We start from the raw sequence: 17,369 nt of genomic DNA, 5'->3' as shown, positions 1-17,369 counted from the left end.
CAATTAAATACATGCTATTTTCAGAGTTTATTATTTCAAGTTCCTCTTTTAGTAGTCATCGTAGGCTGTTTTAAAACGAAGAGAAAGTTAATCAAATGTAGATACTGAATAAAGATTCTGATTTGCTCATATCTGTGGAAATGAAATACCAAATGAGAAAAAAATAGAAGAAATGGAGATTTTTAGAAGGTAGCAGGATGCTGTGTATTCTGGATCAACTCAGACAATGGTACACATCACTTTCATTCCTTTCTACTTTGGAACTAATTATATAAAACCTACTCTGGTGTTCTAGTCACCTGTGACATTCTTAGATGTACAGAAACTGAGAGCTGGAAAACCATGGGTTCTGCAGTTTGAGTTGCAGCTATACCACTTTCTTGCAAATATTAGTTAATGCTTTGACAAATTTTAACACTTAAGTCCTCAGTTTCCTTATCTGTAAAATGTGGAAATGAAAAGCACTGAACTTTTTCTCTCATGAAGTTATAAAAATCTAGAGAGCTAAAACATGTAGAGTACATAGAATCAGTCTGGTAGCTATTTAGGTTTCAATCTCTTAATATCACAGGCAAGGAATCTAAAACCTAGAAAGGTAAAAACTATTTTTTCACAAATCACACAACTATTTAATGTCTAGGTCAGAACTGAAAGTCAAAAACTTTGAATTGCAGTTTAGCCATTTTATCAATTATACTTTGCTACACAGGATTATCTAACTCTGGCCCAAAATTTAAAAATTTAATTTAAAAGTTTCAAGGCCTGACTACAAATAAAGTAAAAATTCAAAGATGTGATAATTATGCATTAACTAATAAGTAAAATTAAGAGGCAAGCAGAGACATCTTGCAAAGGGGAATTTGTCCAGGAGGAGTTGTTTATTGCTCCTGGCCAAACGTGAAACCACCCTGCTCCCACTGTAGGTCGCCAGCCTCAGGGCAGTACATTCTAATCTTGATCATAACTTTATCCTGGAGTCTAAGAAAATCCAGGACAACCAGCTGAGCAGGAAGAATGTGATAGTTACAGAGTTGGTGACCTCTGTTGGGCTATACTAGGATCCTCTTCGTTTTTAGTCTAAGAAGAAAGGAGATTAATTTTGCATTGTCCTTCTAAATAATACTTAATAAAGAATAAATGACTACAACAATTTTTGGAAATTGTAGCAACATTACTAGAAATAATAGAAACAAACATTGGTAAAAGGTAAACAACTCAGAAAACTGGAAATGAGACAAAGTATGTTTTCCTTCTTCAGTATAAAAAAGGAAAAAAATATTCAAATGAATATAAAAATAGTAAGCAGTTGTAATCACTATCATGTCGTCCTTTTTATCAGACACCACCAAGAAAGTAGGAGATGAGGAACATTTTCTTGTCCTGTTTTTTTGATGACTAGTAAGAGAAATACTAGCAGGGGAAGGCTATCCTAAATATACAAATTGAGTGGAAAACAAAAGGAAAGAAAGGTAGAAAGAAATTAAAGAAGAGGAAGGAACAAAGATTTTGGCAAATGTAAGGGAAATCTATGAATTAGACACTTTAAAGACAACAGTAAACCAGCTCGGAGATTTGAAATGATATAGTAAAGTGAAGAAAAAGCTTTCCGGCAAAATAGAAAGTAACACAATTTGGTTAAGACTAAGATAGGGAGTTTTTGCATGGAAAAGAGAAGATTCAGAAATAGAAAAATATACAATAAAGGCAACATTCCTCTTTCATCTTGAATTTTAGTACTTTTAGAAGAATAACAATATTTAAAACTTACACCTTATAAAATGGAGAGTATTGTTGGCAAAGAAAAATCCTAGCACACAGGGTGAAGGATAAGAATCAGGGGAAAAATTAATCAATTCTTGGCTTTCAATGCTCTTGTATGTACAGCAATCAGATAAAGTTGAGACAAATTATTTTAGAGCCAATTCTACAGTCTATTTATTTATTTATGGATTTATTTATTTATTTTGTGGTGCTGCGGATTGAAGCCAGTGCCTCATGTATGTTAGGCAAGCACTCTACACTGAGCCACAACCCCAGCCCTCTACAGTCTATTTTATTATGAAATTGGAAGCACAGTCTTTGTCTAAGAAAAGTTAAAATTTAATATAAATGAAAATCCAGTTAATTTGGTCCCTGTGAGATACATACCCTGAATTAACTGAGCAAAATGGAAAGTTTGATTTTCAGAAACTCTCGGTGAAGTCCCAAAACCACAATGTTATCCTTTTTAAAAAATTTTTTTAAATTCTTTTTTTTTAATTACTGTTTTCATACCTTTCAGTTTTATAGCACATGACACCCCAATTTTACAAAGATCTGACCCTGTCTTTGCAGATGAATAATTTGTAGATAGGAGGATATAAAGAATTATCCGAAATTTCTCAAAGTCAATATAGAAGACTATCTTTATATTTGTGACATTAGGGTATAGCTATTCATCAAGAAAGCCAAAGTGCTACAAAGCACAAATGTAGAAGACATAAACGGATCTTCAGTTAAATGGAAGGCCTGGTTAACCACAGTTGAGTAAACCTGAGTTGCATGTAATCCGATAAGGAACAAACAGCACAGATTCTGGAAGTGTAAACCATGTGTCCCCAACACACTAGAGTTCTTTGAAATAGTTAATCAAATGGAGATAAAGAAAAAACAATGCATACAATACACAAGGTTGCTCTCTGTTTTTTAAAAATTAAGTTTCTCATAAAAGGCAATTAAGAAAATTTTGTAACTGGTGTGGATTAAAAACTGATGAACACACAATAAACCAGGACCAGTACTAAACAACTGATTAACATGCAATAAACCAGTACCAATTCTGAATGTGTCCAGAGACTAATTTTAGGATAGCATAAAATTTATTAATGACCATAAACGGTCAGAATGGACAGAAAAGGTAAAGACTTAAAATTGCTGCTGATGTATAACTTTCTAGGATAAAATCTGAAGGTCCTTGCTAAAATACAGTGAAATTCCCTCCTTAGAAAGTAAAGAAGCAATACTGTAATACTTAAAGTATACTGAGAGTGTCATAGTTAGAAGAAAAAAAAACAAGATCAGCAATATTTGCTGGAGTAGAAAAAGGGCAAAATAAGAGAGGATATACAGATTGATAAAATAAAAAAGGAAGGCAAACAGAATGCCAACTGGTGCTTCTCATTTACCTGTTCCTTTATTAAAAAAAAACCAGAAGTTTTATGTAGAGCTCTATTATAATAGAAGATAAGAAGTTTAAAATAAAAGAGAAAACTAGTCTAAGCAGCCTATAATCAATTGAACATGCTATCAAAAGGGCATAAGGCACAAAGTTCCCAAGACTTCAGAGATATAAAAATGTGACTTTAAAGAAAATTATTTATGCTAAAGGTTAAAATTGAACATACACTTCATGCTTCAGGATATTAAGGAGGCAAAGTAAGGAAGTTTCCTTTCCAATGGTTACATTCTAAATGATTTCTTATTTCAATTTTTAAGTATTCCCAGTTTCATTCTAGAATCTAAATTAAATGACTGACTTTTTAACCAAAAAATTTTAACACCATTTTTTTCAGATATACTTGTCTTTCCTGTTTATTTTTCTGAATACTAGAACCATCCATTTTACCCATTTCTTCTTCTAAATAATTTTCCCAGCTTTGAAATACTGCCAAAGAAGTGTAAGGAAGAACTATCAAACCATATATTTAAAAACTTGAGTTTGGAAAAGAATTCTATAATTTTTTTGTTTTCCTACCTTCTTTTTCTAAGCAAATGAAAACTTAAATTCATATAATACTTGGTTCTGTTTATAGTCCATACATAATCATAAAATTAAAAATCTGAGCTGGATGCTGAGATTGATCATATTTAAGGACATTTTAACCTGTGTCCAAAGAGCTACAGCAAAAAGTCTCATTTTATAAAATTATATGCTTTTATCAATCAGCAACACCATTTTATGGAATAAGACAAGAGAATGCCCATTAAAAAGATACAGCCCCATTAAGCTCTGTTTTCACCACAGGGAATGAGAATTGGCTATGAAAAGCTATGGCCCCAGTCAGTTCATAAATTCGACACATAAGGAATAGTTAGTTGTGAATGAGTTACAGGCAAAATTCACAGTCCGAAAGCCTAAGCAACTGTGTCTGAAAAACTTTGTGGGTCAAGAAAAAGACAGATGTTAAAATTTAGAAAATGATAAAATCCTGTGTGGATAAGACCAAAGGGATCAGGAAACAGGTTTACACTTTGTGTCCATTTTGTAATCCAGTCCTCTCCATTTTGGGCTTAGCAATAGGGTGCCACACGTGGTATAAAGCCAGTCATACCATTCAAGCTTGACTGAATTTTAAAAGTGACACTATATTCAAATATGCTTCAAGGGCAGTCTAGAATTTCAGGGTGCTTCTGACCATTAAAATCAACCTCCTTAGTGCTCAATTCAGATTTTTAACAGGAAGTAAACTATAATCCCGAGATCAATTAAATATAAGCCCATATATTTCATTTATCAAAAAATAGTACCCAGAATATATGACTTATGAAGGAAGGTTTTATTATGTGATTCTAAAAAAGCAATGCAATACCAGTTAAAAATAAACAAATAATCTTCTAAAATATAGAATTTATGTATTTCTTCTTGAGCATAAAATAATTTGCTTTAGAATGCCAACAAGGCAATATCCTTAAAAGATGGAACAAACAGAAAGCTAAGCAGCAGAAGCCCTTGTATGGTATTTGGTTTGGGAGACAAAAGAAGAAAGGCATGTTTCAAACAGATGGAAAGTGAAATATAATAAAATTATACTTGCCTGCATTAATTTTCCTTCTGCTGGAGTTATTTCAGCAACACCAGCAAACACACCTTCCAAAGTGAGATTCAGTTTTCCTGTGGGGTCCATTTTCAAGGGGATTACTCTGATAATAGCTTTCTGCTCTGCTGATCTTTCAGACTCCACCGCTGTTGCCAGTACCAGTCCTGTGCGTCCAAAGCCTGCCTGCAGGGTAGCCATCAGCAGCCAGGGCCAGAGGGCAGCCAGCTGCAGCTGGTGGCCACCACTCATGCTACCAGCTGCAGCAATGCACTTCGGCCATACATACTGCTTCCACTGGCTAACACCAAGTGCAGGTTCTCAGATCCAGACAAATGCAGGAAGAGAAAATTTATGCTTCTGTTTCTGAAAGCCAAGTCACAGATTTGACCCTTCCTTTCTCTACAGTATATTCCCAAGAACAGGTGGCATTCCTGATTGGGCAGAGAAGACTGTTTTCAGCCCACTTCTGCAGCAGGTATGTCATTTTCTTCCATTTTCAGTCTGACTAGCAAAGAAACCACCACTTCTTTTTGGAATTTCCAACTTTGCTTGAAATTGAACGTCACATTATGAATTTTTATTATGTCAGATCACTTGGTGTTGGTCTTCCATATGCATCAAGTTGTCAACCAACTAACCCCAATGTTGATGAACAAAACAAGACAAAGTAAACAGCTAAGGCCATGCATCAAAGGTGAGAGTGAAGAACTCCAGTTTAGACAATGGAGAAGTGGCCCTTTTAAGCCACAAAATGTGTCAACTGTAAATAATTAAAGACCACAGGAGATTTGTTTTTTAATAGGGGAAGAGACGGAATGATAAAAAAAATTCACGCCACACCTTGAGGGATGTCCAAAGATGCTACAGCACACAGAGAAGTTTCCATGTTAAATTGAATTTCACTGTAGCCCAAAGTTCTAGGTCCATTGAATTTAAATATTTTTCATAAACTTGGACATACTATAATTTGGGGGGTTTTCTTAAAGTTGCCTATAAATTAGGTGCTAATTTATATATCCTCACACATTATGGATAATCCTGAACATCACAACCTTTTCTAACTTTGAAAATCAGAATATATGAAAAGGGTATAGTTTCCAACTATCTTTCCCAGTTAAAGTTCATATTTCTATCTCCATTTTCGTTTCTCTCTTAGGGATTCCAAATTTTACTCTCCAGCTTGGGAATGCCAAGCACTTTGATTTCCCATGAGATGCTTTGGTAAACTAATATCCAGATTTTATAATCCGTAATTTTCTAAGTTCATAAGAAAAACAAAGGACTATTCCTAACACGTTTTCAAATTCCTTGAGGGGGTGGGGAATAAAAGATAGGGGGATTAGGAAGGTGATTAGTCACAGGCTTTAAGTAGAACACCCTGAAAAAAATACAATGAAGCCTGGGTAGATCTGTGCTATTTGTAAGCACATATACGAATTGGGGGCTTTGGATAAACACAGAATAAGGTTTTTAAATGTGCACCTTTAAGTAAACATAAGTGCACTTCACCCACAAAGCCCGTTGTGTTCCAGGGTCAAGTTTAAAAATCATATAAAGTCTTCAAAATAAGTGCTGAAAAGCCGAGCAACTGAATATGAACCTACTATAGAGATTTTTTTCTTTTTCTGAGGCAAAGGGAGAAAAAAAAAAAGAATTTCAAAAGAAATCTGCAAACCTGTTGCGCTGTTGGGCCCACTGGAATCCACGGGGGTGACAAATTCAATTATGCTTTTATAGATCCTGCTCAAAAAAGGTTTGAACTGCTTAACCAAGTACAGCTCATTCTTCCACCTTCTTACTCTGCAACCAAACCAAGTGCCCCATACTACAGGTAGGTGACGAGAAATTCCGCAGTCTGAAAAAATAATCCATGCAGATCAAAGGCAGAAACTTATTCCAGGGTGAGAGCTACTGTCCCCAAGAACTCTAAAAACACTTATAGACGATCCAAAATCACTTCTGAAATCTCCTAACAAAAGTTCTTTTTCTCTCGGAACAGCACATTAAATAATCAAATCTTGAAAGAGAAAAGAAGCACAAGTAGCAAATATATCAGCAACAATTCACTACCAGAAACAGAAAATCCCAGAGGGAGAAGGCAATATCTCTGAATCATGGATGGACTTGGAAAGTTCGGAAGGATTCGAGTGCTTCCTTTTCAGAAAGACAACTCTGGATCAACTCCCTAGAGCAGGAAGCCTGTGGTTTGTAATTGGTGTTCTACTTCTGACTCCCTCCCCTAGGACTGCAATCACGCTCTCTACCTGCTGACAAAGTGAGGGTGGAGCAGTTAAAGGCAGCCACCCCCACCCGGCCCTCCTCCTCCTGGTGCGCACACACCACACTTAATCAGACACGTTCTCTCCCTCTCTCCTCTCTCGGGTCCTTTGCTCCCTCTAGTGAGCCACGGCCCAACTGCATCCAATTCAGTCCTCCAGACCTTTCTCTGGGTAAGCAAGTTACCACATGTAAGCTGAGGCCGCTGGAATATATCCAAGCAGATTCTGCACCCAACAGGCGGTGGTATGAGGAAATAAACAGAAAAAATAAAAGAACTCCAAAAGATAAAAGAATGGACACAAGGTTTTTCAAATATAAGTTCAAAGGGATTTCTGGTCTTTCCGGGTTTTAGTGTCTACAAATGGCACAAAGCCAGAATAAAGTGATCCTATACTATAGTACTTACTGATTTATTGCTGCTTAGATCTGCTAAGCAGGGAAGGATTCTGCCCACTATATGCATAGTTTTTCTTCGCTCTTACTAATTCAAATTCAGTAGCTCTGTCTAAACTATGCCTGTATGAAGCTTTCAGATCAGGCTGATGTCAGAGATCTGGAATCCAACTGTTATTTCCTTCTTGCATCTCTTCAAAGTGAAATACTACTATAGATCAGACCTCTGCTCTCAGTGTAAGATTACAAGAAAGTCTATCATTAATACAAACTAAAGGTAAAATATGCTTAAATGAGAAGAATGTGGGCAAAACCCCACTAATTTTCAGTTAATTACCACATTCATCAACTATAACCCTTATATAGTAACCTTGCCATTAGAAATAATGCCAAAGTTTCTAACATGCTTCTAATATTTAAATTTTCAAGTTTATCAGATTATATTTGATGGTAATCAAACATTATATTTTTGGACTGCTGACAAAAACTTTCAAAATTTTATCAACAACAACAATGGGAATACAGTTAACTCTATTGAACTGTATACACTTAAAAAAAGTTATGATAAATCTTATATTCTTTACCTCATATACAAATGATCCTGTTTAGTCATCTATAAAATGTGGATAATAATTGCATTGTAGGTTTGTTATAAAGATTAAACTACATGCCTCTAAAAACAAGAAGTGTAAGTGGCCTATTTAACTTGCATGTTCTTCTGCTAGAAGGTTTATGAAAATGGTTTCAGAATTTTAGACCTAATAACTAGTTTGGAACAGAGGTAAGTTCAAAAAGTAGATATTTTTGTTTTTTGTACTAGGGATTGAGTCCAAGAGCACTCTTTCACTGAGTTACATCTCCAGCCCTTTTAACTTTTTACTCTGAGACAGGGTCTCACTAAGTTGCTGAAGCTGGTCTTGAACTTGCCATCCTCCTGCTTCAGCCTTCAGAGTTGCTGGAATTAGAGGTGTGTGCCACATACCCAGTTAAAATAAATTCTTAATTTAGCACTTTTCCTTTCCTTTTTGGACCTTAAGAACATAATGCAATAGAGATATTTGGCAGTTCCTTTCCTAAGAAATAGCTTGAGCTCTAATTCTGAAGAGAATTGTGTGTGTGTGTGTGTGTGTGTGTGTGTTTGTGTCTGTCCAGGGGTACTGGGAATTGAACCCAAGGATGCTCCATCACTGAGCTACATCTCTAGCTCTTTTTAAATTTTATCTTGAGACAGGGTCTCACATAGGGCTGGGCTTGAACTTGAGATCCTCCTGCTTCAGCCATGTTTGGATGCTATAGAAAAAATTTAAAAGTTTATTACTATGTATTTTTTATTTTATGTACATCACGTACTTATACAGCATAAATACTGGAAACACATCATTATATATCACTGACATATGCAAAATTATCTTGAAAGTTGATACATATATAAAATCATCTTGAAAAGTAAACTAAAATAATTACCTACAAATGGACTTTGCCTCATTTTTTCCTGCTTGAAAATAATCTAATAGTTTAATATACACAGTTGAAAAAAATTACAAATGTAACTAGTGCCCTCAAACTCTCTTCTCTGAGGAAACCTTGATATCTGGAAATGAGGATGATATGTAGCATGAAACTGAGGACCTAGAGATAGGCAGGATCAAGCCAAACAGCTCTATGAAGTTTATTTTACTAATATCATGTGTTTATTTAGGTCACCAGGATGGAGAAGCAAGAGAAATTATTCCCTGGCTTCAAAATTAAAGTTATTCTTCAAAGGCTGATAGACCACAACACTTTCCCAGAGATGTCGTAAAGATGGTGTTTGTGTGGTAATGAAAAGTCTGTCTCACTGACATCTACAATCTAATTTTAGACATGAGGCATTTTAGACATCATCCATGTGAATTGACCAAACTTATTTAAGACTATTCATCCTTTTCCAGAAAACTAAATTTCTGTAAAATATATCTAAGAATTGTCCTTATACTTAATGACATTTTAAAAATTCAATATCTAGGGGGTGGGGTTGTGGCTCAGTGGTAGAGCATTTGCCTACTTCATACTTGAACCCATGTGTAAGGCACTGGGTTCGATCCTCAGCAACACATAAAAATGAATAAATTTTTAAAAAGGTATTAAAAAATATATCAGTTTTTTTAATTCAATCTCTACTCAAGTGCAAATGGAAAAAAAGTCAGGATAATTTTTAAAAATCAGATTCTTTTAAAACACAGTATGCTCTATTTTGAATTTTACTAGAATAATTAATGATTATAATGATGGAGTTTTCTATTTATCACCAATAAAACAGGAAAAACAAGCAAGACACAAGTCTAGTTGGAACACTCACTTTATTGTTGACTGAAATTCATCGGTGCTTAAGGTGCTGAAATACTGAGGTGCTAGTCAGGAACCTTGTTAGCATGTGTCAGACCCTACTGGCTAATTCACATGAAGATTTTATTTTACCTCTTGCCATTTTGCCCAAGTCATTGATGATAGCTTTATTTGATAGGTACCAGGCATGTGAGTATAGCAGGAGATCCAGCTCCTTAGTCTGTTGTATACATATATAAAAAAGTTTGGAAGGCTGATCAAGGCATTTCATTAATTAAGCCTTAAAACCATTGAAACCAAATCTATGCCAAGGTTCCTGCTTGACACATGTTCCTCAAATAATATTATCTCTTTCAACATATATAAAGCTAAGAAAGGCATATTGAAGGGAAGGAGTATCACTTAAGACATTTCACCAACTCTTCAATATGACAGAGAAAAGCTAAGTTCTCTCATTAGGAAATAAAGTCTCCTCTTCATGTACTCTGCCAAAATATACTGCCTGGCTAAAAAATGTAGATGTCTTGATAATTTGTCCATCTTTTAAGCCATGCTAATAAAGATGAATAAATGCCCATAACATGGACAACAGAAAAACCAGACATCTCTTCAGAACTTACTACCATATCTTAATTGAGTCACTGCAAACCAATACAGAGCTCACCCTTTTCCAAAAGAGCCGTATCTCTGTAATACTTCTAGGGCTTGACATCATTGGAAAGGCACAATGCAATATAAGAAATGAACTGTTACATCCACAATGTCTAGCAAAGTATTTACGTCATATCACTAAATGCCTTTTTCATTAGTTTCATATTCCTAGGCTTTCCTTTTGTTTACTAGGAAAACTAAGGCATAATACAGTAAGAAAAGTTCTAGTCAATTTAAAAGACTCTAAATCAGAAAGGTGTGTGCTGTCATTGGACAGGCAAATAAAGGAACAACCACAGAATATGGACATCTAAGATGTCTTCTCCATAACAGTCCCACAATCCTACTACTCAAATGTAGAAACCTATAGAGGGGATTATAGTCCATCCCACTATCTAAAATTCTCTTAGAAGCTCAAACCAGATATACACAGAAAAAATACTGGAGCACAGCTTCTGGTAAATGACAACTAATCAGATTTCCCCCGAATTTGTACACAATACCTTATATATATGAGGATTTGTACTTGCTGAATGTAAAAATCTAAAATAAGAAAACACTATGTAAAATCTCTTAATGTTTTTGTTCACACATTGTACATTCCCCTTCAAAATAAAAATATTACACATGCATCCTTTATCCTTCTATTCTGCAATATTAATAAAAATAAAGCTTTAAAACCTTTAAACCTACCAGCATTTATGAATACAATTACATTAAACAATTTAAATATTTTTCTTTAGAAGACATTTAAGTAAGTGATATTAACAAAACCTTACCATTTATGACAATGTATCATTAAAATTAAAGAAAGATATGAAAATAGAAAAATGCTCTCATTAATATAAAAGAATCGGGGCTGTTAAGTGTGATGGATGGTCTAAGTCCGGATGCCTTGCTCTTGGAACAGAATGCTAGGTTAGGAAGTAAGAGAATTTCCTGGTTAATCACTTGGAAAATTAGCTCTTTACCAGAATTTCTTCCCTGGAATTCCTGACCCATTTAGACCTGTGATCTCGGTGACCTCACGTGTCTTTGTTTTTCACACAATCTTCTATAAAAGGATCACACTGTGACTTGAAACAGATAGACTGAACTCCCCATTGGAGTTGTGCTGACTACCGTTTGAGAGTGGCAAGACAATTCAGCACGTACACATTATGCTCCAGTACCATAGATGCAGCAGTTTTTAGATGCTTCTTCACTGTAACAGAAGGCCAGGACTTTTCATTTGAAAGGGATCTGGGCAGCAAAAAAAAAAAAAAAAAAAGGCTGCTAGATGTTTAGTAGTTTGTCAAGGTAAACAATCTGAACTGAACAGTTGTAGTAAATACCAAACTCCCAATTTTCAATTAACAAAATTCTCAATAAACAAAACAAAAAATATTTTTTTCCTTAACAGAACTGAAAAAATCCCAACAGTGTGTCATGTGCAAGACTAGTCTGCCTCCAGCTACGGCTAGTGCACAATGTCACATTTGTCATCCATTCCTCACTCTTTTAATTCTTCCTCCTTTGGAAAGTGCTCCTGCTTGCAGGCCACGTCCACCAGCAGATGAAGATCTAAAAAGAAAGGATTATTTACTCACTCTCAGCCTCTCAGACTATAGACTTCTATAGACAAGTCTTCAGATTAGAACAACTTGTCTATGTTGCACCTGTAGAATTGGCTCTAAAATTACACTTTCTCCCCAGACTCACAATTTTAGAGCATTCCTATAACTCTTAAAGCATACTGATGCAGCCCAGTTGTAAACCCAAAGAGATCAAAGTTAAAATTTCCCTCCTTCTCAGTGGTAAGGCCAAGCCTCTTTTCAATACAATTATCTTGTTATTATAAATGAAAAAGAAAGGGAAAATGTGAAAGGAATCAAAGTGAAATAAAAGCATACAAATAAAACTCATTTCTTCCATGCTGTAAGAACAGCTGGCTGGGTTGTGGAAATATGAAAAGGTAATACCTGCAGAAAAGCAATATTAAATAATTGCTACTTTTCCCAAGTAGATTGCCTCCATAAAAATTTCCCACTTACTGACACAGCTGAACTCTTACAAAAACACCTAGCTGACCATATGTAAGAAAGAAGTCATGCACTCACAGAGATTAAGAGACAGAATGATTCCTTAAGCATGAAAGGGCACCACAGCACATGCCATAATCCCAGGGACTTAGAAGGCTGAGAAAGAACTGCAAGTTCGAAGTCATCCTGGGAGACTTAATGAGACACTGTCTCAAAATTTTAAAAATAATAATAAAAAAGTAAGTTAAAAGGGCTAGGATGTAGCTCAGTGGTACAGTATCCCTGTGTTCAATCCCTAGTACCAGACCAAAAAAGGAGGTGGATAAAAATTTGAGCTCAGGCACATGTTTCTATAATATAGAAGAGCTACAAGTTTCTCTATAGTTTAGATAATTACAGTAACAATAATGATAATTATAATATGTTTATATAACATATTTTTTCAAGTAGCTAAAATGCATTATAATAATACCTAGTTAATCCCAAGGAGTAAATATATAACTAGGTAGAACCTCTAAGCTATTATATGGCTGATAAGTAAAGCCAGTGGTTTCCATACCTTACTGCCTACTGGAATCTCTTGGGGATCTTTGAAAAATACTGATAGCTGACATTTTTTTTATTTAATTGAAATGGAGTGCAACCTGGGCATGAGGGTTTTTGAAAGCTGACTAAAAGACCTGGAAGCAATATCTAACTATGCTTATTTCTGAATACCTCAGTTCCATATTAGAATAAGCACAGGCCATATGGTAATAGAAAATACTAAAATAAGATTTGGGGATATGAATAAATCCAGTTGTAACCCTGGGTTGAAAGCAGAGTAGAAATTCTTGATAATGATAAAAGTAAAAATTATTAGAGTTACTATAAATCTCATGTGGGTAAACTGAACAGCAGCAGCAGCAACAACAAACTTCTTATAATGACTGGGCTGAAAAAGATAAAATAGCACTTGACCCACAACTTCTAATAACAAACATTTAAACACAGTAACTTTATTAGAATGAGCTTTTCATTAACAACTGCCAATCAAGTAGTAAACAGAAAGCAATAAATATCCAGGACTTGTATTCTAGCCTGGTGCTGCTAGAGGTTGATGTCTTCATTCAAAAGACAGTCTTACATGTTCATCAAAGAAGGTAAGTATTTGGGAAGCACAGCAGCTAGGTTGGCTTGAGAGGTGAAAGGCCTCGAGGGACAAGAGCACTGCATCTACTTATATGGGAATGTTCCTTTCTACTTGAAAGCACCCTTAGGGTTTTGAGGCTATTGCCTTAATGAAATCTCATCTATAACTCAATAGCTACAAAATGGGAAGTCATTTTTTAAGAAATGAATTGAACTTTGCTCTTAAACATTCAGTTTCCCTTAGCTATAAAATTACATATCCTATCATAACATAAGAAAGGAGAGCTTCCATAATGGGATTAATATTTGGGTACATTCAGTTTGACTATTATAGAAATTGGAGGGGCATGATAGAGCCTAATATTCTTTACCTCTTTGTATCTTTGATCTAAAAGGCATTTCCTTAAGTCAGCATGTGCTTAAAAGGCACGTTAGTGACTATGACTAACAATCTTCTAACAAAATACACATTATTGAAACCACTATAATTTGGATACTTAAACAACTTTAAGTCTCATTAAAAAGAAAAAAAAAAAGTTGGGTTAGGGATGTAGCTCAAGGGTAAATAAATTGCTTAGCACAGAGGCCCTGAGTTCAATTCCCAGCACTCCACTCCCACCTCCCCAAGTCAAAGGAAGCTTAAAGTATAAGAAAATGCTCCATTACAAACAGTAAAAAGTTTTAAATATAATTTAGCTACAGAAGGACACAGATACATTCTGGAATATGGGATGCTTCTGTTCAACTACTGAGAAACATGAAATTCTAACAGTTAATGTTAGAATCACAATATTTCAAAATTGGGGGGCAAGGCAGATTTTAGAAGTGATTTTATTAAGTTCCCTTATTTTAACCACAATAATTGCTTTGAGAGTTGTAATCTTATTAATGTGAGATACTCAAAGATAATGATAGTTAAAATTTAAGTACTACTTTAGGACTTTCATATTTGGTCTCTATTATTAAAAATTTAACCTTGGAATTTATCTATCAAGAGAAAAAAATGTTTGCTTATCCAGGAGAAATAAACTGACCAGCAGTAATCCATTTTAAGATCTCCCCACTCATTACTCTCTGGGCTGTGAAAAGATCAGAAGCTAAAAAGGAGGAACTTTTAATACAGGATTAGTAAATTTTTTGTAAAGAGCCAGATAGTAATTAATTTTAGGCACTGCAGGCCTAAAATTACTCTGCCACTGGCATGAAAACAGTCATAGGCAATGTGTAAATGAAAGGGTATATCTGTATATTCCAGTAAAATTTTACTTATATATATTGAAATCTGAATTTCATATAATTTTCATGCATCATGAAATGTTCTTTTGGATTTTTTCCCCCAACAATTAAAAAATATAAAAATGATGCTGTTGGCAGGCCACGTAAAATTAGGCTAGATGTGGCTCATGGGCCAGTTTATCAATTCCTGTTATAAGAACAAACACTGGGAATACAATCAAAAGAAATTTAACCAAAACAGGAGGCATCAAGTTGAATATTATCATCACAGTTCTCATAAAATTATATTTTTTCCAAAGAAGATATACAAATGGCGAACAAGCACAGGAAAATTGTGGAATTTAGGTCTTAGGGAAATGCAAACCAAAATCACAATGAAGTATCACTTCACACTGTTATGATAGCACTAATAATAATTTTTAAATGGAAAGTAACAAGTATTAATAAGGATATAGAAATATTGGAACACTGGACATTGCTGACAGTCATGTAAAATAGTTCATCCATTAAGGAAAATACATTTGGAAAATGTCTTTGGTAGCTCCTCAAAAAGTTAAAGATAGGTGATTTCAAAATGTTGCCAAGGCCTTAGAACCTACAACTGCCACCCACCTCCCCCATGCTCAGAGAGGGAGCCACTCTTGGGGCAGTTGTAAATTTTATCAATAGACTGCAATTTCTTCACTGCCAAAATGACATCATATTCCACTTCTGCCTAGCATTCAACATCTGACAGTGCTTACAGGATCTCTTTAGAACTCATCAGTAAACTGCCACTCTTGAAGATTTTGCAGGGACCAGATACCCAAGGAGAAATGTTCACTGATAATGAGGTAATGTACTATATCTATGCCAGTATATATAATGGTAAAGCAGTTTATGATCAGTAGGAGCAGATATGGTATACTGTGGTGGAGATCTTTTGGGAAAACTTTTAGGATGTCAGTGCTTCTGAGAAAGATCCACACCCTCTCTATGATATGCTAAGAAGAATCACTGCTACTACAGATGTTATTCAGACTTCCCCTCTTGGCATAGGATTACAAACGAAGACCAACTGAAGCAAAGTACAAAAGAAAGTTCCAATTCCAGAAAAAGACCCAAAGAAGGCAATAATCCCCATACTTTCTACCTCAGAGCATAAACACAGAAATTCTAGAGAAGATGAAGATTCAACAGAAAATTTAACCCAAGATGAGACATGTAGGCTGGACCTGGGATTTGAGGAATGGGATGGCTTTTAGGAAAAACCTTGGTGAGGTTTTTAGGAAATTTAAGAAATGATGATACACCTATATGTAATGGCTCAAGATATAGGTACTATCATTGTTTCAGGTACTATCTATAGATGACGTGTTTTCTAAATAAGTATCAGAGTAATTGGCTGTTTAAATAAAAGTTGAAGCTCTTTATATTTAGCAAGCAAGTCAAGGAAGTAGAGAAAGTAAGTGACAAAAAAATTATTAAAGTTAAAAAAATGATGACCTAAAGGACTCGAAGTCCTTAAGTGATGATACTGATGTAGAAGTTACCTCTGAGGTTTCAACGTCCAGGAAAAGCTGTTTTGTACTGGCCACAACTTTAGATGTTGTAATCCCAACAGTACACTTGTGTTGAAGAATGCTGGGTTTTTTTGTTGTTGTTTGTTTGTTTGTTTCTGTTTCTATCTATTTTTCCTTGTTGCTAAGAGATGTCGAACTCTTTACATCTTGTTAAAGGTTTTTACTGAAATTTGAGAAGGGAAAAGAATAATTTGATCTAATTCTCTCTCTGCCTTGGAAAGGATGACTTAAATGCCTGTGTTGATTGAAATTCTATGCCACAAATTCTTTGGACATGACACAGTGGAGACACAGAAATATTCAAAGTAGTCCTGCATTACTTTTTTCCCTGTAAATACCTCTCTAGAAACCCAAGGACAGACCTGTAGGCTACCTAATTCTTATTAAGCACAAAATAATTTTGTCAGTGTTTTCTTAGGTAAATCCATAAATAAAGCAAATGGAAAACAGTTTCATCTTCACTCAGATTAATATTAACTAAGGGATATTAAAGAAGATTTGATATTTTGAAAAAAAGGTAAAGATAGTATTATCATGTGATGCAGCAATTCCACTCCTAGGTATGTACCCCAAAGAATGAAAAACAGGTATTCAGACAAATACTTGTACACACATGTTCATAACAGCCCTACTCATGATAGGCAAAAGGTAGAAACAGCCCAAATGTCTATTAGCAGATAAATAGATAAGCAAATCATGGTATATATGTACAATCTAACATCATTTGGCCAAAAGAAATGAAGTACTGGGCTGGGATTGTGGCTCAGCGGTAGAGTGCTCGCCTAGCATGTGTGAGGCCCTAGGTTCGATCCTCAGCACCACATAAAAATAAATAAATAAAGGTATTGTGTCCAACTACAACTAAAAAATAAATATTAAAAAAAAGAAATGAAGTACCAATACACATGTTACAATGCGGATGGACTTTAAAATACTATGCTAGTGTCCCAAACCAGACATAAAAGGTCACACTG

The 17,369-nt window shown here is 35.0% G+C and overlaps 2 protein-coding genes across 2 annotated transcripts in view; both read right to left on the bottom strand.

Annotated features, from left to right (window-relative positions):
• Positions 1 to 5,401, bottom strand: part of RNF43 (ring finger protein 43) — a 59,979-nt gene extending 54,578 nt beyond the window's left edge. The window contains exon 1 of the mRNA XM_081270589.1: positions 4,794 to 5,401. Within this exon, the coding sequence (XP_081126715.1) occupies positions 4,794 to 5,045 (252 nt within the window). The 5' untranslated portion in view covers positions 5,046 to 5,401. The remainder of the gene's footprint in view (positions 1 to 4,793) is intronic.
• A 4,417-nt stretch (positions 5,402 to 9,818) lies between these two features.
• HSF5 (heat shock transcription factor 5) overlaps positions 9,819 to 17,369 on the bottom strand; it is a 41,091-nt gene continuing 33,540 nt past the window's right edge. Inside the window, exon 6 of the mRNA XM_081272795.1 lies at positions 9,819 to 12,008. Within this exon, the coding sequence (XP_081128921.1) occupies positions 11,938 to 12,008 (71 nt within the window). The 3' untranslated portion in view covers positions 9,819 to 11,937. The remainder of the gene's footprint in view (positions 12,009 to 17,369) is intronic.

The sequence above is a fragment of the Spermophilus citellus genome, assembly GCF_964194105.1.
Source record: "Spermophilus citellus genome assembly, chromosome: 17".
Taxonomy (NCBI): domain Eukaryota; kingdom Metazoa; phylum Chordata; class Mammalia; order Rodentia; family Sciuridae; genus Spermophilus; species Spermophilus citellus.
Note: the sequence above shows the minus strand (reverse complement) of the source record. Positions and strands in the feature narration are given on the sequence as shown.